Raw genomic sequence first — 23,936 nt, 5'->3', positions numbered from 1 at the left:
AATATATATAAATGTCAAGGGATATTCAGGGATTCCTGACAGATATCAGTGTTCCAATGTAACTAGTGCTAATTTTGAAAAAAAAGTGTGTTTATGGCCCTATAACTTGCAAAAAAAGCAAAGAAGATGTAAACATTGGATATTTCTAAACTCAGGACAAAATTTAGAAACTATTTAGCATGGATGTTTTTTGGTGGTTGTAAAACAGATTTTGGGGGTCAAAGTTAGAAAAAGTGTGTTTTTTTCCATTTTTTTCCATATTTTATAATTTTTTATAGTAAATTAAAATATATGATGAAAATAATGGTAACTTTAGAAAGTAAATTTAATGTCGAGAAAAACGATATATAATATGTGTGGGTACAGTAAATGAGTAAGACGAAAATTACAGCTAAACACAAACACCGCAAAAAGGGTCCCAAACGGTCAGAAAATGGAAAAGTGCTGTGGTCCTTAAGGGGTTAAATAAATAAATGCATTGTCCTTTGCATTATTACCCATCTAATTATTTACCTCTTAGATAATAACAGTTGTAGTAATGGCATCGTGCTTCTGTGGTTTCAATGATAAATCGGTGAGAGTGACCGTGTATTGTAAAGTTTTTTATATGAAACACCTCGTCCACAGGAACCAGCACCTCCTTTTGTTCCGGGAAATAAGAGAACCTTCTAATGTTAACGCCAAAATGGCTGGTTACGGTGAACACAGTGTCAGTACCAAAAGATTTAGCCACTTCAGGATCAGTAGTTGTAGAGGTAAACTGCCCCAGCCTCATATTTTCGGTGTCACCAGGAGACAAATGAACGCCTTTCATACCTCGTCGGAGTGTCACAGGTTGAGAAGGGCAATTCAATTTTAATAAATTGACAGCTCTTGTGAGTAAATAGTGAAGGGAAAAGTATCTGAAGTTGGAAGGATTGAATTCTCTTACTGCTCTATTGAATGCTGAATACACAGGGCTCATCATATTAGTATACATCATAACCGCAATGCCATACTCATCTCGAAAGCCCCTGGGCACTCTGAGTCTCTCATGTTTCCATCTTAATGTTGCATTATTCCACACAATTCTAAAGTTTTCATCATTGCTTAGTTCTTCTTCCAGCAAGGTGCCTAAGACCAAGTTATCCATTTCTTTTGTACATCCTTCATACTGGTCGTCAAAGGATTGGCTGCTCATCCCAACATGTTGGCTGAACACCTGCTGATTAAGAAATAACTTCATTACATTGACAGATAATTCCGATGCCTTTTGCTAAACCCTACACCTTCCTATATTGGATGTTAATCCCCTCACTACCAGGAATTTCAGAGAAAAACAGAAACAGAGCATTTTTTGCATTTTTGCTATCACTCATATATATAGCTTTTAGTGGATGATTGTTTCCACCATTTCTTCACATAATTGAGAAATGATTGTAATATTACCACAATTACCGTCAGCAAAGGGGTTAATTAAAGGGATATGAAGCCCAACATTTTCCTTTCATGATTCAGATAGAGCGTGAGCTTCTAAATAACTTTCTAATTTCCTTCTATTATCATTTTTTCTTTTCTTGAAAAATAGGGATGTATGCTTTGAGTCTACCCATTTCTAGAGCACTATATGGCAGCAGTGTTGCAAGAATGTGATCCATTTGCAAAAGCACTAGATGGCAGCACTATTTTCTGCCTTGTAGTGCTCCAGACACCTACCTAGGTATCTTTTCATTAAAGAATATCATGAGAACAAAGCAAATTTAATAAAATAATTAAATTGGAAACTTTTTAAAATTGTATGCTCTGTCTGATTCACAAAATAAACTTTTTGGGTTTCATATCCCTTTAAAAATCAATTTGCTGTTAAGGGTGATCTTTGCTGTAGTGTAGGGATTACCTGCCCACTTGACACCTCCCACACCCTGATCCCTCCCAAACAGCTATCCACCCCCCACACTGGTTACCACCTAGGGATTAGCAAATGTTTTGCAACATTCAAAAAAGGAAATTAATTTTAGCAAATTCATTCATTCATTCAGAATGTCAAGTTTGTACAATATTCTAACATTCGTTTTACCCCAAAAATGTTCTCTCCTTTAATTTGTTTCATTTTGCCAGCTGGAGTGTATTAAATTGTTTACAAATAGCTCCTTAATATTGGCTGGTTTAGCCTGTAGTATCCCTACCTATACTGAAAGTTTCTATACCTAGGTACAGGCTATTGAGTGACTCTGTAAAAACAGCTCGCAGAACAAATTACACTCACAGTGGGAGGTGGAAGAGATAAAGCTCTAAAAATGTTATTTCCAATTTTTTTAAGTATTATACAGAGACAGACATAACAAAAGGGAAGTATTTAAACAATAAGATAACGAGATCTAAACTGTCTGCAAGCCAAGCCTATTTTGACGGAATTTGGTTTCAAAGAGCAAATCCAGCTATTACATTTGCAAAAAGAGACATAAATTAGCAACTTCTCATACTTTTTATATGCTGCAGCTAATATGACAAGTCATTGGGAACACTTTAAGGGGAAAACAATTTTACAGTGCACTGTCCCTTTAATGTAATAGTATTTCTAATGCTCTCTTTAAATGTAATATTCAAATTATGCGATATTCTAAAATTAGAATCAATATATTTGTATCTATTATGTATCATGTGACTAAATTTCCGACCTCATGAACTATTGAACTTCTGAATAGTAATTGTTAAATCAAATGTTACTTTCAAAATTTCAAATGGGGATATTTAATCTAATTATGAACATTTGGAAACTAAAGTAACATTTCAAAATTGTAAATAACATTTGTTTAACGAATTTTAAGGGATTTCATCTTTATTGACATTCGTTTGTCCAAAATAATCAATTCGACCAAACAAATTGTATTTTCAACACATTCACCCAGCCCTATCACAACCATCTTAGGTATTGCTAGGCAATCTGCTTAATTTATTTTTTTATTTTTAATACCTCCTCAACCTCTCACCTCCCTGATCCCCCCAAACAGCTTACCTCACACTCCCCCTCTCACTGTTGCACACCATATTTGTTACTGGCAGCCAGTCCAATTACAGCATTTTTTGATTATTTATTTATTACCCCCCTCCACCCTCAAAGGGATTGCCTTTTTTTTGTAGTGTATTGACCCGACCATCCTTCCCCCTATTCAGATGGGCCGTCCACCTTCCTTCCCTCCCACACCTTCCATCGACATCTCATTGTCTGTATTGATCAGCGATCTGGCTTCATATGGTTAACATGATCAGTGTTCCCTTACCAATATGAAGGCAGATGCCTTCTGCCCCTGGTTATGGTTCCCACTATCAAAGCTGACAGCGGGGACCACAACAAATGCGCCTCTGTGCTTGACGAAGGTACAATGTCAACAAAGTTCTGTGTGATGTAGTACCTACATCAAAAGGCACAAGGGGTTAAAGGGTTTTGCAACACCAAGTGTTACCTAGTTAATGAATATGTGCCACCATATCCCTAAGTTCCTCTTGGCATGAAACGCGTTGGGTAGCAGCAGTGTCTACGCCAGTATTGTTGTGTCTGTATACTGATTATACTTCATATCAATAAAGTATGTGTTTTATCTACTTTTTACCCTCTTTTGGATTAGGATTGTTGTATTGGTAACATAGTACCTACAGCAAAAAGGCACACAGGGTTAAAAGATTTTGTGATGGTCAGTGATGAAGACAGAAACATAGATGTTAATGGTAGTTTAGAACTATAGTCCAATCTAATGTATCCATGCTTCAAATAAAATGTAAGATTGATTAGTTCATAGGCTAGCCCAGTAGTTTTCAAACCAGTCCTCAAACTTCTCCCTAACAGGCCAGATTTTCAGGATTACCTTGGGTGAGAGCAGGTAAAATAACCATGTTTACTAATAATAAGCTGATTATTTCACCTGTGCTCTAGTCCAGATATCCTAAAATCTGTCCTGTTAGAGAGGCTTAAGGACAGGTTTGAAAAGCCCTTATCTAGCCTTAAGCTTATCCCAGGCATTCAAGCCCCAAACAGAAAACACAGGACAAGAAAAGCAGAATATAATTAGGAGTCCGGTGCTGAAGTCTAGGGGAGAGCCTTTTATAACCCCAGAGCGGATGATAATACATTTGTCAGCTCATATAATAGAGTGTAAAACATGTTAAATTGGTAGATGACTTTAGGAGCCTTATTATGTTACACATATTCACAGAAATATTACAGGTAGAATTTAATGAAAGGAAATTAGAAATAAAAAGTCTTAAAGGGATATGAAATCCCAAAAAATATTTTGTGAATCAGACAGTTTCCCATTTACTTCTATTATACAATTTACTTTGTTCCCATGATATTATTTGTCGAAGAGATACTGTACCTAGGTAGGCATCAGGAAATAGTGCTGACATCTAGTGCTCTTGCAAATGGGTAATATTGTTTAAAACTGCAGCCATATAGTGCTCCATACATGCACGCTCCTGAGCTTACATCCCTTTACATTTGATAACAGAAATTAATTAGAAAGTTGTTTAAAATTGTATGTGCTCTCTGAGTCGTAGTCCTTCTGTTTGTTTTGTTTTACAAGGCTGCTTCAAGTTCTTTTACAAACTATAAAATTGTATGTGCTCTCTGAGTCGTAGTCCTTCTGTTTGTTTTGTTTTACAAGGCTGCTTCAAGTTCTTTTACAAACTATAAAATTGTATGTGCTCTCTGAGTCGTAGTCCTTCTGTTTGTTTTGTTTTACAAGGCTGCTTCAAGTTCTTTTACAAACTATAAACTTGTATGTGCTCTCTGAGTCGTAGTCCTTCTGTTTGTTTTGTTTTACAAGGCTGCTTCAAGTTCTTTTACAAACTATAAAATTGTATGCGCTCTCTGAGTCGTAGTCCTTCTGTTTGTTTTGTTTTACAAGGCTGCTTCAAGTTCTTTTACAAACTATAAACTTGTATGTGCTCTCTGAGCCATAGTTCAGCTGTTTGTTTCTCAGCTGTTTGTTTCTCAGCTGTTTGTTTGTCAGCTGTTTGTTTCTCAGCTGTTTGTTTATCAGCTGTTTGTTTGTCAGCTGTTTGTTTATCAGCTGTTTGTTTATCAGCTGTTTGTTTATCAGCTGTTTGTCAGCTGTTTGTTTATCAGCTGTTTGTTTGTCAGCTGTTTGTTTATCAGCTGTTTGTTTATCAGCTGTTTGTTTGTCAGCTGTTTGTTTTGTTTTACAAGGCTGCTTCAAGTTCTTTTACAAACTATAAAATTGTATGTGCTCTCTGAGTCGTAGTCCTTCTGTTTGTTTGTTTTACAAGGCTGCTTCAAGTTCTTTTACAAACTATAAACTTGTTGGAAACTGGGCAATTGATTTATAGGGACATGAAACACAAATATTTTCTTTTGTGATTCACACAGAGCAAACAGTAAAAAAAATAAAAATCAATGTACTTCTATTATCAAATTGACTTAATTCTCATAGTATTCTTTATTGAAGAGATATCTATATGAGTAGCATGTACATTTCTGGAGGAATACATGACAGGAAGAAATGCTGCCACCTACTGTTCATGCAAATGTATAACATATTAATACATCGGCTGTCATATATTGCTTCAGTCATGTGCGCCCTCCTACGCCGTCCGACCTGCTTTTCAACAAAGGATACCAAGAGAAGAAAGTCAATTAGGTAATAGAAGGGAATTAGAAAGTTTTTAAACATTTTACACTCTATCTGAATAATGAAAGAAATGTTTGGGGTTTAATGCCCCTTTAAAGCCAATCAGAATAAGTTAATGGAAGTCAGATAACTGATCTGTTAAAATCCAAGTGAGTTTAATTATTCAGCTTTGGTATAAATGAAGGACTGTTTCCAAATGGCTTTATATATAATTAACCCATTCAATACTGGAAGTTTCAGAGAAGAACTTGCCCATAACACCGGATAATTTTTATGCTCACTATTTTTGCTCTCTATTTAAACAGAAATAAAGCCTTGTTTTTTTGCTATGAACCTGTCAAAACTATTGATCTAGGCCCATTTTGGTATATTTCATGCCACCTTTTCACCGACAAATGCGATCAAATAAAGAAATTGTTAACTTTATCACAACGTTGGGTTTCTCACTGAAATTATTTACATACCGCTTTTGCAATCATATCACAAATGTTTGTAAAAGCTTCTCTGGGATCCCCTTTGATCAGAAATAGCAGACATATATGGCTTTGCCATTGCTTTTTGGTAATTAGAAGGACGCTAATTGTAGCTGCGCACCACACTTCTATTATTCCCAGCAGTAAAGGGGTCAATCAGGTAGCTTGTAAGGTTAACTTTAGCTTTAATGTAGAGATTACCCTCCCACCTGATACTTATCAGCCCCTGATCCCTGCCTGATCCCTCCCAAACAGCTCTCTTCCCTCTCTCACCACCTAATGGTCACCACCATCTTAGGTACTGGCAGACAGTCTGCCAATATAAAGACTTCATTTTTTTTTATTATTATTTGTTTTCCCCTATTTGCCACAGTGTGGGATCCCCCCTTACCCTCCAACCTCCCTGATCCCTCCCAAACAGCTCTCTAACCCCCACCTCTAACTAGTGTCTGCCATCATAGCTACATGAGCTGTCTGCCAGTTAGGGTTGCCACCTCTGGGCATTCATGCGTTACACATGCTGCAGGGTGGAACATGAATAGTGCGGTCCAGGGTCACTATTTGTGTGCTGTACAGCGTTGCTATTCATTCCCCCCTCTGCACACCCTGCAGCATGAGTAACTGATACGTGTCCAGTTTATAATTGTTTTACTTTGTTTTTCTTTTTCTGTAGTGCAGTGGTCTCCCCACCTCCCCCTTCCCACGATAATTAGTTAGGGAACCTCCCCCCTTTTTTCTGTAGTGCAGTGGTCTCCCCACCTCCCCCTTCCCACGATAATTAGTTAGGGAACCTCCCCCCCTTTTTTCTGTAGTGCAGTGGTCTCCCCACCTCCCCCTTCCCACGATAATTAGTTAGGGAACCTCCCCCCCTTTTTTCTGTAGTGTAGTGGTCTCCCCACCTCCCCCCTTCCCACAATAATTAGTTAGGGAACCTCCCACCCCCTTTTTTTATGGAGTGTAGCACACAGTGTCACAGCCTGTAACAATTTGCCTTCATATGGAAGTGGAGCACCAATCGTGCTCCGGTTCCGTATGCAGGAAGATGCCTGGAGCTCAGAAACTCCAGCTCTCTGCTGTAACTTAACAACCGAGACTGCTGGAGCTTCTTGCAGCTCTGACGTATATATATATATATATATATATCTATATATATATATATATATATATATATATACACATTGTGGGGTACAATAAGCAAAGTACCGCACAACGCATATATACGTCATAATGGGTTAAGGGGTTGAAGGGACATGAAACCCAATATCTAATTGGCTTTGTTCTCTTGGAATCCTTTGTTGACAAAATATACCTAGGTAGGCTCAGGAGCTGATTGGTGGCTTCACATATATATCTCTTATCATTGGCATACCAATGTATTCAGATAACTTTACCAGAATTTATCTCCCAAATATTGAATATGGTAAGCTGCCTTTAGGCTGGGGGCAATACCATGCGTTTCCATTCTGGCATCACTCGCGGGTCTCCCCGCATTCGGACCCCGCGGGTCTCCCCATATTCAGATAGCATACCAATGTATTCAGGAGCTTTGCTGCTCCTTCAATAAAGGATACCAAGAGAATGAAGCAAACTTGGTAATAGAAGTAAATTGGAGAGTTTTGGAAAATATTTTGCTCTATCTAGGGTTACCAGGTGTCCAATATTCAACCGGACAGTCAAGTATTTTATCAGGCTGTCAAGTAAAATCTGTACAAAAATACTGAGCACTTAAATTCCAGTTTTTTTAAAGACCACTGTCAACTTCAAGGCCTTTATGCATTAGAAATATGGCTCAAAAAGAAGTTACACTTTGCATTTTCTATTGTATGTGTTACTGGCAACCATGGGGGTGTTCAATCATTGCTGGGTGTTCACCTTTAGCAGCCCTGCTCTGTACATGTGTTACTGGCAACCAAGGGGATAAAATGACTGCTTAGTTGTGAAAAATATATAAAGTGGGATCAAGGGTGGGGCCTAAGGTTGAGCTTTTGTGGAGACTTTGAAGCCTATTTATCAAGCCGTCAACTATGCTTCATTCGCCGACACAAATACGCTCGCCTGACATTGCCTAACATCGTGGCCGCTGACCTGAAAACGATCTCCATGTTTATAAAAAAAGCCGGCAAAAAGCCGCGCACCAAGTACAGGGCGACGAGCAGCAGACTGTTGTTAACTAACAGTCATCCATCTCTCTGCTATTTCCCAACTTTATTTATATCCTTTCACTAAACACTGCCACTATACTAAAATGTTTAACCCCTATCCCACCGCTCCCGGACCCCACCACCACTAAATAAATGTATTAACCCCTATCAAGCCGCTCCCAGACCCCACCACCACTAAATAAATGTATTAACCCCTAAAGCCCTGGCCTCCCACATTACTACCACTTACTAAACCTATTAACCCCTAAACCGCCAACACCCCACATCGCCATAAACTAAATTAAGCTATTAACCCCTAAGTCTAATAACCCGCTAACTTTACATTAAATATTAACTCATCCCTATCTTATAATACATTTAAACTTACCTTAATAATTAAATTAAACTATATATATACTACAATTATACTAAACTATTAATTACCAGACCCTAGCTATTATACTACAATTACATTAAACTATATTAAACTATTAATTAACCTACCCTAACTATTATACTAAAATTACATTGAACTACTAATTAAATTAACTGTATTACATATTTAAAAACCTAACCCTACTCAAATTATTTAAATCTACAATTAATATATTAAAGTTACAAAAAATAAAAAACACTGTTACAAAAAAAACCCCACAGTATCCAAAATACAAAACAATTACACCTAATCTAATAGCCCTATCAAAATAAAAAAGACCCCCAAAATATAAAAAACCCCTAGCCTACAATAAACTACCAATGGCCCTTACCCTTAAAAGGGCCTTTTGCGGGGCATTGCCCCTAAGAAATCAGCTCTTTTACCTGTAAAAAAAAATACAAACACCCCCCAACAGTAAAACCCACCACCCACACAACCAACACCCCCAAATAAAACCCTATCTAAAAAACCTAAGCTCCCCATTGCCCTGAAAAGGGCATTTGTATGGGCATTGTTCTTAAAAGGGCATTTAGCTCTTTTACTGCCCAAAGTCGCTAACCTAAAAATAAAACCCACCCAATAAACCCTTAAAAAACCTAACACTAACCCCCGACAATCCACTTACAGTTTTCGAAGACCAGACATCCATCCTCATCCAAGCGGCAGAAGTCCTCAGCGATGACAGCAGAAGTCTTCATCCAAGGGGCCGAAGTCTTCATCCAAGCAGGCAGAAGTCTTCATCCAGACAGCATCTTCTATCTTCATCCATCCGGTGTGGAGCGGCTCCATCTTCAAGACATCCGGCACGAAGCATCCTCTTCTTACAATGGTCAATGAAGAATGAAGTTTCCCTTTAAGGTATGTCATCCAAGATGGCGTCCCTTACATTCCGATTGGCTGATAGAATTCTATCAGCCAATAGTGATGTTGTGAACAGTTTACCGGAGAACAGTTCCCGGCGATCTTAGCTTGTTCGCGTTCGCCGTGGCGGGCGAACATATGCGATGTTCGATCCGCCCCTTATTCGTCATCATTGAGTAAACTTTGACACTGTATCTCACAGTCTGCAGACACATTTCAGCCAATCAGCAGCAGACACTCCCTCCCAGACCCTCCCAGCTCCTGGGCAGCAGCCATTTTAGAATCATTCTGATCCTGCATTCTTAGTGAGAGGAGGGATAGTGCTGCTGCTGGTGATTTTATAGGGAAATTGATAGCTAGGCTAGTGTATTCAGTGTCCACTACAGTCCTGAAGGACTCATCTGATCTCTGCTGTAGAACTTCAGCCCAAAAAGCCCTTTTTAGGGCTAGAACTTCAGTCATTTTTGGGGGTTTTTTTGTAATCTAATTGCATTTGCCTGCCTGTCAGCCTGTGTGTGAGGCTCACAGCATATACTGTGCCTACTTGCTCACTGCCACCACTCATATCTGGTGTAACATTAGTCTAAATTTAAAAAAAAAACTTGCCAATTTAGTGGCACCACTCATATTTGTTGTAACAGTAGTGCAAATATTTTAAAAAAAACTTTTTTGACTGTGAAACATCAGTCTGCTAGTGCAATCGAATTGCAGTTGCCTGCCAGCGTGTGTGCCAGGCCCACTTGCCATCTAGTGCCACCAATCATATTTGTTATAACAGTAGTGTAAATATTTCAAAAAAAACTTTTTTGACTGTGAAACATCAGTCTGTTACTGTTAGTGTAATCTAATTGAAATTGCCTGCCTGCCAGCGTGTGTGCCAGGCCCACTTGCCAAGTTAGTGGCACCACTCATATTTGTTGTAACAGTAGTGTAAATATTTAAAAAAAAAAAAATTGACTGTGAAACATCAGTCTGCTAGTGCAATCAAATTGCAGTTGCCTGCCTGCCTGCCAGCGTGTGTGCCAGGCCCACTTGCCAACTAGTGCCACCAATCATATTTGTTATAACAGTATTGTAAATATTTTTTAAAAAAACTTTTTTGACTGTGAAACATCAGTCTGCTAGTGTAATCTAATTGCAGTTGCCTGCCTGCCAGCGTGTGTGCCAGGCCCACTTGCCAACTAGTGCCACCAATCATATTTGTTATAACAGTAGTGTAAATATTTAAAAAAAAAAACTTTTTTGACTGTGAAACATCAGTCTGTTACTGTTAGTGTAATCTAATTGAATTTGCCTGTCTGCCAGCTTGTGTGCCAGGCCCACTTGCCAAATTAGTGGCACCACTCATATTTGTTGTAACAGTAGTGTAAATATTTAAAAAAAAAACTTTTTTGACTGTGAAACATCAGTCTGCTAGTGCAATCGAATTGCAGTTGCCTGCCTGCCAGCGTGTGTGCCAGGCCCACTTGCCAACTAGTGCCACCAATCATATTTGTTATGAGAGTAGTGTAAATATTTTAAAAAAACTTTTTTGACTGTGAAACATCAGTCTGCTAGTGTAATCTAATTGCAGTTGCCTGCCTGCCAGCGTGTGTGCCAGGCCCACTTGCCAAGTTAGTGGCACCACTCATATTTGTTGTAACAGTAGTGTAAATATTTTAAAAAAAACTTTTTTGACTGTGAAACATCAGTCTGCTAGTGCAATCGAATTGCAGTTGCCTGCCAGCGTGTGTGCCAGGCCCACTTGCCATCTAGTGCCACCAATCATATTTGTTATAACAGTAGTGTAAATATTTCAAAAAAAACTTTTTTGACTGTGAAACATCAGTCTGTTACTGTTAGTGTAATCTAATTGAAATTGCCTGCCTGCCAGCGTGTGTGCCAGGCCCACTTGCCAAGTTAGTGGCACCACTCATATTTGTTGTAACAGTAGTGTAAATATTTAAAAAAAAAAAAATTGACTGTGAAACATCAGTCTGCTAGTGCAATCAAATTGCAGTTGCCTGCCTGCCTGCCAGCGTGTGTGCCAGGCCCACTTGCCAACTAGTGCCACCAATCATATTTGTTATAACAGTATTGTAAATATTTTTTAAAAAAACTTTTTTGACTGTGAAACATCAGTCTGCTAGTGTAATCTAATTGCAGTTGCCTGCCTGCCAGCGTGTGTGCCAGGCCCACTTGCCAACTAGTGCCACCAATCATATTTGTTATAACAGTAGTGTAAATATTTAAAAAAAAAAACTTTTTTGACTGTGAAACATCAGTCTGTTACTGTTAGTGTAATCTAATTGAATTTGCCTGTCTGCCAGCTTGTGTGCCAGGCCCACTTGCCAAATTAGTGGCACCACTCATATTTGTTGTAACAGTAGTGTAAATATTTAAAAAAAAAACTTTTTTGACTGTGAAACATCAGTCTGCTAGTGCAATCGAATTGCAGTTGCCTGCCTGCCAGCGTGTGTGCCAGGCCCACTTGCCAACTAGTGCCACCAATCATATTTGTTATAAGAGTAGTGTAAATATTTTAAAAAAACTTTTTTGACTGTGAAACATCAGTCTGCTAGTGTAATCTAATTGCAGTTGCCTGCCTGCCAGCGTGTGTGCCAGGCCCACTTGCCAAGTTAGTGGCACCACTCATATTTGTTGTAACAGTAGTGTAAATATTTTAAAAAAAAACTTTTTTGACTGTGAAACATCAGTCAGCTAGTGCAATCTAATTGCAGTTGCCTGCCTGCCAGCGTGTGTGCCAGGCCCACTTGCCAACTAGTGCCACCACTCATATTTGTTATAACAGTAGTGTAAATATTTATAAAAAAAACTTTTTGGACTGTGAAACATCAGTCTGCTAGTGTAATCTAATTGCAGTTGCCTACCTGCCAGTGTGTGTCAGGCCCACTTGCCAACTAGTGCCACCAATAATATTTGTTATAACAGTAGTGTAAATATTTAAAAAAAACATTTTTTTGACTGTGAAACATCAGTCTGCTAGTTTAATCTAATTGCAGTTGCCTGCCTGCCTGCCAGCGTGTGTGCCAGGCCCACTTGCTAAGTGTCACCAATCATATTTGTTATAATAGTAGTGTAAATATTTAAAAACTTTTTGACTGTGAAACATCAGTCTGCTAGTGTAATCTTATTGCATTTTCCTGCCTGCCAGCGTGTGTGCCAGGCCCACTTGCCAAGTTAGTGGCACCACTCATATTTGTTGTAACAGTAGTTTAAATATTTAAAAAATAAACATTTTTGACTGTGAAACATCAGTCTGCTTTTTGTGTCAGGCTCACAGCGTATACTGTGCCCACTTGCCCAGTGCCACCACTCATATCTTGTTTAATAGTAGTGTAAGTGTACATTTAAAAAAAATAAACTTTTTGGATTGTGAAACATCAGTCTGCTTTTTTGTGTCAGGCTCACAGCGTATACTGTGCACACTTGCCAGTGGCACCACTTATATTTTGTTTAATAGTAGTGTAAGTCTACATTTAAAAAAAAAAAAAGACAGGCAGAGGCAGGTTACCCCGAAGGTGCCGTCGTGGTCGTGGTGCTGTGATTCCCTTTGACCCTACAATAATTCACAGTGTTCAGAGGCCACGTGCCATGAACGCGAAAAGTTCTGAGGAGGACCTAGTTGAATGGCTAACACAGGACACCCAATCTTCTACAGCTTCCGCTCCTAACCTTGATGCACCATCCACCTCCAGCTTAGCTTTGGGCACCTCTCAAGTGACCAGTGCCACTCGCCCGCCTGCCGCCACCACCAACACTAGCACCACAGCCGCTTCACTTGATCTGTCAGAGGAGTTATTGACACATCAGTTAGAAGAAATGAGTGATGCGCAACCATCATTGACAGAGGATGTAGATAACAGTGATATGTCTCAGTCAGGCAGCATTACAGACATGGACGTACGGTGTGATGATGATGGTGATGTTGTACCCGCTGCTGCTTCCTTTATTGATTTGTCAGATACAAGTGAAGCGGTTGATGATGATGCGTCCGTGGATGTCACTTTGGTGCCCGCTAGAAGAGAAGAAGAAGAAGGGGAACGTTCAGATGGGGAGACAGAGAGGAGGAGACGAGTTGGAAACAGGGGGAGGTCGTCGCAAGGAGCTAGTGGAACAGTCAGACAGCATGCATCGGCACCTGGGGTCAGCCAGACAGCATGCCAATCAACGCATGCTGTTGCCACCACCAGAATGCCCTCATCGCAGAGCTCAGCAGTGTGGCATTTTTTTTGTATGTCTGCCTCTGACAACAGCAATGCCATTTGCAACCTGTGCCAAAAGAAACTGAGTTGTGGGAAGTGCAACACCCACCTAGGTACAACTGCTTTGCGAAGGCACATGGTCTCACATCACAAACGCCGATGGGATGAACACATGAGTAGAAGCAGCACACAAAGTCAAAGCCGCCATCCTCCTCCTGGTCCAGCATCTTCAGCCACGTCAACCACTGCTGTACTCCTTTCCCCCTCTCAACCATCTGCCACTCAGTCTCTATTACGTAGCAGTTCCTGGTCATCTGCCCACAGTCAGGTGTCTGTCAAGGACATGTTTGAGTGTAAGAAGCCAATTTCCCAAAGTCACCCCCTTGCCCGGCGTCTGACAGATGGCTTGTCTGAACTCTTAGCCTGCCAACTTTTACCATACAAGCTGGTGGAGTCTGAGGCGTTCAAAAAAATTGTATCTATTGGGACACCGCAGTGGAAGGTACCCGGCCGAAATTTCTTTTCACAAAAGGCAATCCCAAACCTGTACTCGATTGTGCGAAAGGAAGTAATGGCATGTCTGGCACACAGCGTTGGGGCAAGGGTCCATCTGACCACTGATAGCTGGTATGGAAAGCATGGTCAGGGCAGGTATATCACCTACACTGCGCATTGGGCAAACCTGCTGACGGCTGACAAGCATGGAATGGGTGGCTCTGCAGAGGAGTTGGTGACACCACCACAACTTGCAGGCAGGCCTGCTGCTACCTCCTCTACTCCTCCTACTCCATCCTCTTCCATAACCTCTTCCTCGGCTGAGTCCTCTTCTGCTGTTGCGTCTTGCTCCACATCAACGGCACCCCCCCAGCTCCCCAGGTACTATTAAACATCCCGGATACGGCAGTGTCACGCCGTCTTGGGGTTGACTTGCCTGAAAGCAGAGAGTCACACCGCAGCTGCACTCCTGTCCGCCCTGAACACACAGGTGGATCAGTGGCTGACTCCGCACAAACTGGAGATTGGCAAAGTTGTTTCTGACAATGGAAGTAATTTGGTGGCGGCATTGAAATTGGGCAGGTTGACACATGTGCAGTGCATAAGTACCCAGGCTTACAGGACGTCCTGAAGCAGGCCAGGAAGGTGTGTGGTCATTTCAGGCATTCCTACACGGCCATGGCGCACTTGTCAGATATCCAGCGGCAAAACAACCTGCCAGTGAGGTGCTTGATTTGAGACAGCCCGACACGTTGGAATTCAACACTCCTAATGTTTGATTGCCTGCTCCAACAAGAAAAAGCTGTTAACGAGTATTTGTATGACTGGGGTGCTAGGACAGCCTCTGGGGAGCTGGGGATTTTTTTGCCATGTTACTGGACGCTCATGTGCAATGCCTGTAGGCTCATGCATCCTTTTGAGGAGGTGACAAACCTAGTCAGTCGCACCGAAGGCACCATCAGCAACATCATACCATTTGTTTTCTTCCTGGAGCGTGCCCTGCGAAGAGTGCTGGATCAGGCCATAGATGAGCGTGAAGAGGAAGAGTAAGAGTTGTGGTCTCCATCACCACCAGAAACAGCCTTATCAGCATCGCTTGCTGGACTAGCGGCAACGCAGGAAGAGGATTGTGAGGAAGAGGAGTCAGAGGAGGAATGTGGCTTTGAGGAGGCATCCCAGGGTGCTCGTTGTTGTCACCTATCTGGCACCCGTGGTGTTGTACGTGGCTGGGGGGAAGAAGATACCTTCAGTGAGATCAGTGAGGACGAGGAACGGGACATGAGTAGCTCTGCATCCAACCTTGTGCAAATGGGGTCTTTTATGCTGTCGTGCCTGTTGAGGGACACTCGTATAAAAAAGCTGAAGGAGAACGAACTGTACTGGGTGTCCACGCTACTAGACCCCTGGTATAAGCATAAAGTGACTGAAATGTTACCGAAAGGATGGAGCAGTTCAAAAATAAATTAAAAAGTATGCTTTACACAGTGTATAAGGGTGAAGTCACAGCACAACAGGAATCTAACAGGGGAAGAGATGAAAGTAATCCTCCTGCTCCCACGACCACGCCGACAAGGAGAGGACGCTTTCCAGAAGTGTTGTTGATGAAGGACATGCGGACCTTTTTAACTCCTATGCATCGCCACAGCCCTTCGGAATCCAGCCTCAGAGAAAGACTCAACCGACAGGTAGTAACTACCTCGCAATAACTGCGGATCTCGACACTCTGAGGAGCGATGGACCCCTTGACTACTGGGTGTGCAGGCTTGACCTGTGGCCTGAGCTATCCCAATTTGCAATCGAACTTCTGGCCTGCCCTGCTTCAAGTGTCCTGTCTGAAAGGACCTTCAGTGCAGCAGGAGGTATTGTCACTGAGAAGAGAAGTTGCCTAGGTCAAAAAAAGTCTTGATTATCTCACCTTTATTAAAATGAATGAGGGATGGATCCCAAAGGGACTGACATTGTGCGATACATTCGAGTAAAAATGGCCTGATGAGATGAGCTGCCTTGGGCTACAAATGGTACACACGCTGCTGTATTTTATCTTCGAATGCTGGATGACTTGCGTGACTTATCCGCCAACTACTATGGTTCAAGCCGCAATGTTTTAGGGCACTTTCTAACTGTCAAACAAACATCAATTTTTCTGGCCGCTGCTATAGCAGTGGCTGCAACAATACCTAATTTTTCAGGCATTTGTACATGCCTAATTTTTCTGGCCTCTGGTGCTGCACTGTGGCTACAAAACCCAAACCAAAAAAAGCACATAAGAGGGATTAAGCTGTTAAGAATAGTACTACTTAACACACCACTCATAGATTGCACGAGCAGTGCCCCAAATTTGAAGTAGGAGGACCGACCAAGCATCTTTTTCCATCTTCCGGTTCCTAAAAATTATCTTCGGGTTCCTAAAAACGATGCCATACCTGTACTCGATTGTGCAAAAGGAAGTCATGGCATATGGGGTCTTTCATGCTGTCATGCCTGTTGAGGGTCGGGGACCCTCGTATAAAAAGGCTGAAGGAGAACGACCTGTACTGGGTTTCCAAGCATCTTTTTCCATCTCCCGGTTCCTAAAAATTATCTCCGGGTTCCTAAAATCGATGCCATACCTGTACTCGATAGTGCAAAAGTAAGTCATGGCAGATGGGGTCTTTCATGCTGTTGTGACTGTTTAGGGTCGGGGACCCTCGTATAAAAAGGCTGAAGGAGAACGACCTGTACTGGGTGTCCAAGCATCTTTTTCCATCTCCCGGTTCCTAAAAATTATCTCCGGGTTCCTAAAATCGATGCCATACCTGTACTCGATTGTGCAAAAGGAAGTCATGGCATATGGGGTCTTTCATGCTGTCGTGCCTGTTCAGGGTCGGGGACCCTCGTATAAAAAGGCTGAAGGAGAACGACCTGTACTGGGTGTCCAAGCATCTTTTTCCATCTCCCGGTTCCTAAAAATTATCTCCGGGTTCCTAAAATCGATGCCATATCTGTACTCGATTGTGCAAAAGGAAGTCATGGCATATGGGGTCTTTCATGCTGTCGTGCCTGTTGAGGGTCGGGGACCCTCGTATAAAAAGACTGAAGGCGAACGACCTGTACTGGGTGTCCAATCATCTTTTTCCATCTCCCGGTTCCTAAAAATTATCTCCGGGTTCCTAAAATCGATGCCATACCTGTACTCGATTGTGCAAAAGGAAGTCATGGCATATGGGGTCTTTCATGCTGTCGTGCCTGTTTAGGGTTGGGGACCCTCGTATAAAAAGGCTGAAGAAGAACGACCTGTACTGGGTGTCCAAGCATCTTTTTCCTTCTCCCAGTTCCTAAAAATTATCTCCGGGTTCCTAAAATCGATGCCATACCTGTACTCAGTTGTGCAAAAGGAAGTCATGGCATATGGGGTCTTTCATGCTGTCGTGCCTGTTGAGGGTCGGGGACCCTCGTATAAAAAGGCTGAAGGAGAACGACCTGTACTGGGTGTCCAATCATCTTTTTCCATCTCCCAGTTCCTAAAAATTATCTCCGGGTTCCTAAAATCGATGCCATTCCTGTACTCGATTGTGCAAAAGTAAGTCATGGCATATGGGGTCTTTCATGCTGTCGTGCCTGTTGAGGGTCGGGGACCCTCGTATTAAAAGGCTGAAGGAGAACGACCTGTACTGGGTGTCTAATCATCTTTTTCCATCTCCCGGTTCCTAAAAATTATCTCCGGGTTCCTAAAATCGATGCCATACCTGTACTCTATTGTGCAAAAGGAAGTCATGGCATATGGAGTCTTTCATGCTGTCATGCCTGTTGAGGGTCGGAGACCCTCTTATAAAAAGGCTGAAGGAGAACGACCTGTACTGGGTGTCCAAGCATCTTTTTCCATCTCCTGGTTCCAAAAATTATCTCCGGGTTCCTAAAATCGATGCCATACCTGTACTCGATAGTGCAAAAGTAAGTCATGGCAGATGGGGTCTTTCATGCTGTTGTGACTGTTTAGGGTCGGGGACCCTCGTATAAAAAGGCTGAAGGAGAACGACCTGTACTGGGTGTCCAAGCATCTTTTTCCATCTCCCGGATCCTAAAAATGATCTCCTGGTTCCTAAAATCGATACCATACCTGTACTCGATTGTGCAAAAGTAATTCATGGCATATGGGGTCTTTCATGCTGTCGTGCCTGTTGAGGGTCGGGGACCCGAGTATGAAAAGGCTGAAGGAGAACGACCTGTACTGGGTGTCCAAGCATCTTTTTCCATCTCCCGGTTCCAAAAATCCATGCCGTATACACGTCCCCTGGCGCCGCAACTGCCTCTGGGAACCTTACCATGGGTCACAGACCGCACGTCTTGTAATTCTCTGTCAGGGAAATTATATATCTATAAAATCTATCTATTTATCTATCGAATCTATCTAACTATCAATCGTATCTATCAAATATATATTGCATCTATTGATCTATGTAATTCGTATCTATCAAATGTATATTGCATCTATTGATCTATGTAATTTGTATCTATCAAATGTATATTGCATCTTTTGATCTATGTAATTCGTATCTATCAAATGTATATTGCATCTTTTAATCTATGTAATTCATATCTATCAAATGTATATTGCATCTTTTGATCTATGTAATTCGTATCTATCAAATGTATATTGCATCTTTTGATCTATGTAATTCGTATCTATCAAATGTATATTGCATCTTTTAATCTATGTAATTTGTATCTATCAAATGTATATTGCATCTATTGATCTATGTAATTCGTATCTATCAAATGTATATTGCATCTTTTGATCTATGTAATTCGTATCTATCAAATGTATATTGCATCTATTGATCTATGTAATCTACGTATCTATCTATCTATCTATTAAATCTATCTATCTCGTGGCCGGACTGTTTTGTGACAGCCACTTGTGTTTCTGCCAAATTTGAAGTAGGAGGACCGACCAAGCATCTTTTTCCATCTCCCGGTTCCTAAAATCCATGCCATATACACCTCCCCCGATAGGGGGAGTAACAGGTATTAAACTGCTAAGAATAGTACTACTTAACACACCACTCATATCTGGTGGCACAATAGATTGCACGCACAGTGCCCCAAATTTGAAGCAGGAGGACCGACCAAGCATCTTTTTCTATCTCCCGGTTCCGAAAATCCATGCCATATACATGTCCCCTGGCGCTGCAACTGCCTCTGGGAACCTTACCATGGGTCCAAGACCGCACATCTTGTAATTCTCTGTCTGGGAAATTATCTATCTAGCAAATCTATCTATTTATCTATCAAATCTATCTAACTATCAATCGTATCTATCAAATATATATTGAATCGATTGATCTATGTAATTCGTATATATCAAATGTATATTGCATCTATTGATCTATGTAAATCGTATCTATCAAATGTATATTGCATCTATTGATGTATGTAATTCGTATCTATCAAATTTATATTGCATCTATTGATCTATGTAATTCGTATCTATTAAATGTATATTGCATCTATTGATCTATGTAATTCGTATCTATCAAATGTATATTGCATCTTTTGATCTATGTAATTTGTATCTATCAAATGTATATTGCATCTATTGATCTATGGAATTCGTATCTATCAAATGTATATTGCATCTATTAATCTATGTAATTCGTATCTATCATATGTATATTGCATCTATTGATCTATGTAATCTATGTATCTATCAAATCTATCTATCTCGTGGTTGTGCAAATGGACTGTTTGCGGTTGTTTGTGGTGCATTACACGGGGAGTTTGGTCTGTCACTGTCAAGCGGGCGTAACCCTTACACTACCTGATCGATACAACATCATACCTTATGTTTTAAAGCACGTTATTCCAAACAATTTAGGAATGTTAGGTGTTTTAGGCCCTTTATGGCTTAAAACCAGACTCTGCATCAACTATGTAATTTTCTGTGGGAGTTTTGCCATGGATCCCCCTCCGGCATGCCACAGTCCAGGTGTTAGTCCCATTGAAACAACTTTTCCATCACTATTGTGGCCAGAAAGAGTCCCTGTGGGTTTTAAAGTTCGCATGCCTATTGAAGTCAATGGCGGTTCGCCCGGATCCCGGTTCGCGAACAGTTGCGTAAGTTCGAGCCACCGTTTGCGAACCTAAATTTTTAGGTTCGCGACATCACTATCAGCCAATTGGAATTTAAGGGGAAAAAATCCTATTGGCCATATCAATCAGCCAATAGGATTAAGCTCGCATTCTATTGGCTATTCCAATCAGTCAATAGAATGCAAGCTCAAGGGAAACTTCGTTGACCATCGTTAGAAGAGGATGCTCCGCGCCGGATGTCTTGAAAATGAAGCTGCTCCACCCCGGATGGATGAAGATAGAAGATGCCGTCTGGATGAAGACTTCTGCCCGCTTGGATGAAGACTTCGGCCCGCTTGGATGAAGATTTCTGCCGGCTTCGCTGAGGACTTCTGCCGCTTGGATGAGGATGGATGTCCGGTCTTCGAAAACTGTAAGTGGATCGTCGGTGGTTAGTGTTAGGTTTTTTGAAGGGTTTATTGGGTGGGTTTTATTTTTAGGTTAGGGGCTTTGGGCAGTAGAAGAGCTAAATGCCCCTTTCAGGGCAATGCCCAAACAAATGCCCTTTTCAGGGCAATGGGGAGCTTAGGTTTTTTTAGATGTTGGTTGTGTGGGTTGTGGGTTTTACTGTTGGAGGGTGTTTGTATTTTTTTTTACAGGTAAAAGAGCTGATGTCTTTGGGGCAATGCCCCGCAAAAGGCCTTTTTAAGGGCCATTGGTAGTTCATTGTAGGCTAGGGTTTTTTTTATTTTGGGGGGTCTTTTTATTTTGGTAGGGCTATTAGATTAGCTGTAATTGTTTTTTATTTTTGATACTGTGGGTTTTGTAACTTAGTGTTTTTTATTTTTTGTAATTTAGCAATCTTAATTGTTGATTTCAATAATTTGAGTGGGGTTAGGTTCTTAAATATTTAATATAGTTAATTTAATTGGTAGTTTAATGTAATTTTAGTATAACAGTTAGGGTAGGTTAATTAATAGTTTAGTATAGTTTAATGTAATTTTAGTATAATAGTTTGGGTAGGTTAAATAATATAGTTTATTATAATTCTACAGGAAAGTTTTAATTTATTATAAGATAGGGATGTTGTAATTTTAATGTAAAGTTAGCGGGTTGTTAGATTTAGGGGTTAATTGCTTAATTTAGTTTATGGTGATGTGGGGGGCTGGCGGTTTAGGGGTTAATAGGTTTAGTTAATGGTAGTGATGTGGGAGGCCAGGGGTTAATAATTTTATCACAGTTGCGGTGGGGTCCGGGAGCGGCGGAATAGGGGTTAATACATTTTATTTAGGTTGCGGCGATGTCGGGCGGAAGATTAGGGGTGTTTAGACTCAGGGCTTATGTTAGGGTGTTAGGTGTAAACGTAGTTTGTTTTCTACCATAGAAATCAATGGGATATCAGGCAGCATCGAACAGAAGCTTTCGCTGCTTTCAGACTCCAATTGATTCCTATGGCATCTGCGGCCTTCAGGGTGGCGGTTTGAAAACCAGGTACGCTGGGCCGGAATAGTGGCGAGCGTACCTGTTAGAAGTTTGATAAATTGCAAAAGGTGTCAGATAGTGCCAAATTTGTATTCGGAACATCTGTAATGACTTAACCATCGATCTGTGTCAAACTGAGACCGGCAGATCGTATGTTATGTCACAAATTTCAACTTTTGCCAATCTGTAGGCTTTGATAAATAGGTCGAATCAAGCTCGCCACAATTACGCTGCGGAATTCCGGCGTATTTGCGGTTGACGGCTTGATAAATAGGCCTCAATTTGTGAACCCAGCTACGTAACGTTCCGTATCCTATCACCGCTATAGGATGTTTGTTATTTTTATGAAGCACAGCTGGCAACCCTAGCTCTATCTGAATAATAAAATAACAATTTGGGGTTTCATGTCCCTTTAACTGGGAAGGTGTAAGGTTTGTGGATATTGTTACCTGTACTCCCAGCAGCTCAGATATTAGACAGAAGGAAATCCATTTGATCTTAAGAGAGCCAGCCATGTTATGTTAACCTGTGAAAACAAACACACTTAGTTGTTAGAGGGGATACAGAAGAATCAACTGGAACATCCAAGGGGCTTTCATGGATTAGAAAGAGCAGGCAATTTGACCTTTTTCAATTTATGTTTATTATCCCATTTCTACGGGTACATTTTTTATGCAAAGCATACCTAGATAGGGCCAAGAGAAGCACTCACTACTGGTAACTTGTGATTGGTGACTGTGCACACATGTGTCTTGTAATTGGCCCACCAGTTGTGTTCAGCTAAGTCTCAGTAGTGCAGTGCTGCTCTGGTGCTAATGTTAATTACTTTGTAGGTTTAGCACTTTGGGATCAATGTAAAAGTAGGTCCCCGGAAGGTATGGAGTAAAGTGGAGGGGACTTTGACCTGGGGGAGGAGGAACCACCTTTGGTTGGTGGGTGGACTGGGAATTGGGTGTGGGGCATGGAGAAGCCATTCTTAAGGGGCTGAGCGGGAAAAGGCAGGAAGTCACCTGAAATATATTGTTGTGACAGCAGCTCCCTCCCACCCACCCTTTCTTTTGGCTTGGCTTTTGTCATGTTTTGTTTGTCACAGCATTTTAGCAGGGGTGCTAGTTCATTCACAGTAAGAGAAGGAATATGGCCAAGTGAGCGTTTTTTTTTAACAATTTGCCTCCCCATGGGGTGGGAGTGCAGGTGGTAAATTATAGGGGCATGGGGTCCTCCAATGACAAGTGATGTAAGGTTTTGACAGGCTCAACAAATATTCGTTTGGGTCCAGTAGAATAACGGCCATGTAACCAGTAACGGAACTAGCACCGCTGGATGGTAAATTTAGGGTATTGTGATATTTGATGATGACAAAGTCTTAATGTTATTTATGGTATTTATACATGTGGTTATTTATAAGCTGTTTAATGTTTTTGTATTTAATAAAGGCACTGCGGCCAATTTATACCAAGATGACGCCTCAGTGTAATTATTGATAGGTGGGTTGGGAGAATAACAATAGTTATGTTTGGGGCCGGAACTCGACGACTTAGAAGGTCATCAAATATAGACAGAAGCATTGTAAAATAATACTGTAATGGAAGCTGGCAGTGAAAGGGCCATATTGTTTATTTAGTTATATTCTATGACTTCCATATGTATTTGTATGGGAATGTGGTGCATTATGTAGTTCAGTTAAAGGGACACACACAAAAAATTCTATCCTGCATATAAAAGAGCACTATTCAAACATGATATATAAGTCATCTCTAGGAGAAAACAATACTGTACATTTTATAATACCCTCTTTAAGATGATAAATTACTTTAATATTCTTTTAAAGGGACACAAAACATAGTACAGAGGTGATTTCCCGCCTCCTTCTACTCAAGGGTGCCGCTATTTTAAAATCTAGCCTTAACTACATTCCAGTACTAATGAGTTTTCGGCAAATCTCCTTCAGATACCTGCAGTGTAACCTAGGTTCCATAATGGCTGCACTTATGGTTAGAGGGAGGTGCATGAAATGTTTACTATCCCTTTAAAAGTACCCTAATGTATAACTGAGCCAGGCCTGTCTAATCTATTATAGTCATTGTTTAACATTGTGTTTAAGAAAAGCCTGATTAACCTCTTAAGGAACTGATGTCACACAAAATATGTGGGTGTAAGCACCAATA

The 23,936-nt window shown here is 40.9% G+C and overlaps 1 protein-coding gene across 2 annotated transcripts in view; it reads right to left on the bottom strand.

Moving 5' to 3' along the window:
- Nucleotides 1–23,936, bottom strand: part of LOC128654721 (ecto-ADP-ribosyltransferase 5-like) — a 38,963-nt gene that overhangs the window by 10,824 nt on the left and 4,203 nt on the right. Inside the window, exons 2-3 of one of the 2 annotated variants that reach the window (XM_053708807.1) lie at nt 22,218–22,294; nt 514–1,201 (exon numbers count right to left, since the gene is read on the bottom strand). In XM_053708807.1, coding sequence (XP_053564782.1) covers nt 514–1,201; nt 22,218–22,283 — 754 coding nt within the window. In that variant the 5' untranslated portion in view covers nt 22,284–22,294. Of the gene's footprint in view, nt 1–513; nt 1,205–22,217; nt 22,295–23,936 lie in introns of both variants that reach the window. The other variant, XM_053708806.1, reaches the window with a different exon arrangement.

This window comes from Bombina bombina, chromosome 3 (assembly GCF_027579735.1).
Source record: "Bombina bombina isolate aBomBom1 chromosome 3, aBomBom1.pri, whole genome shotgun sequence".
Classification (NCBI taxonomy): domain Eukaryota; kingdom Metazoa; phylum Chordata; class Amphibia; order Anura; family Bombinatoridae; genus Bombina; species Bombina bombina.
This window is presented reverse-complemented; position numbering and strand designations above follow the sequence as displayed.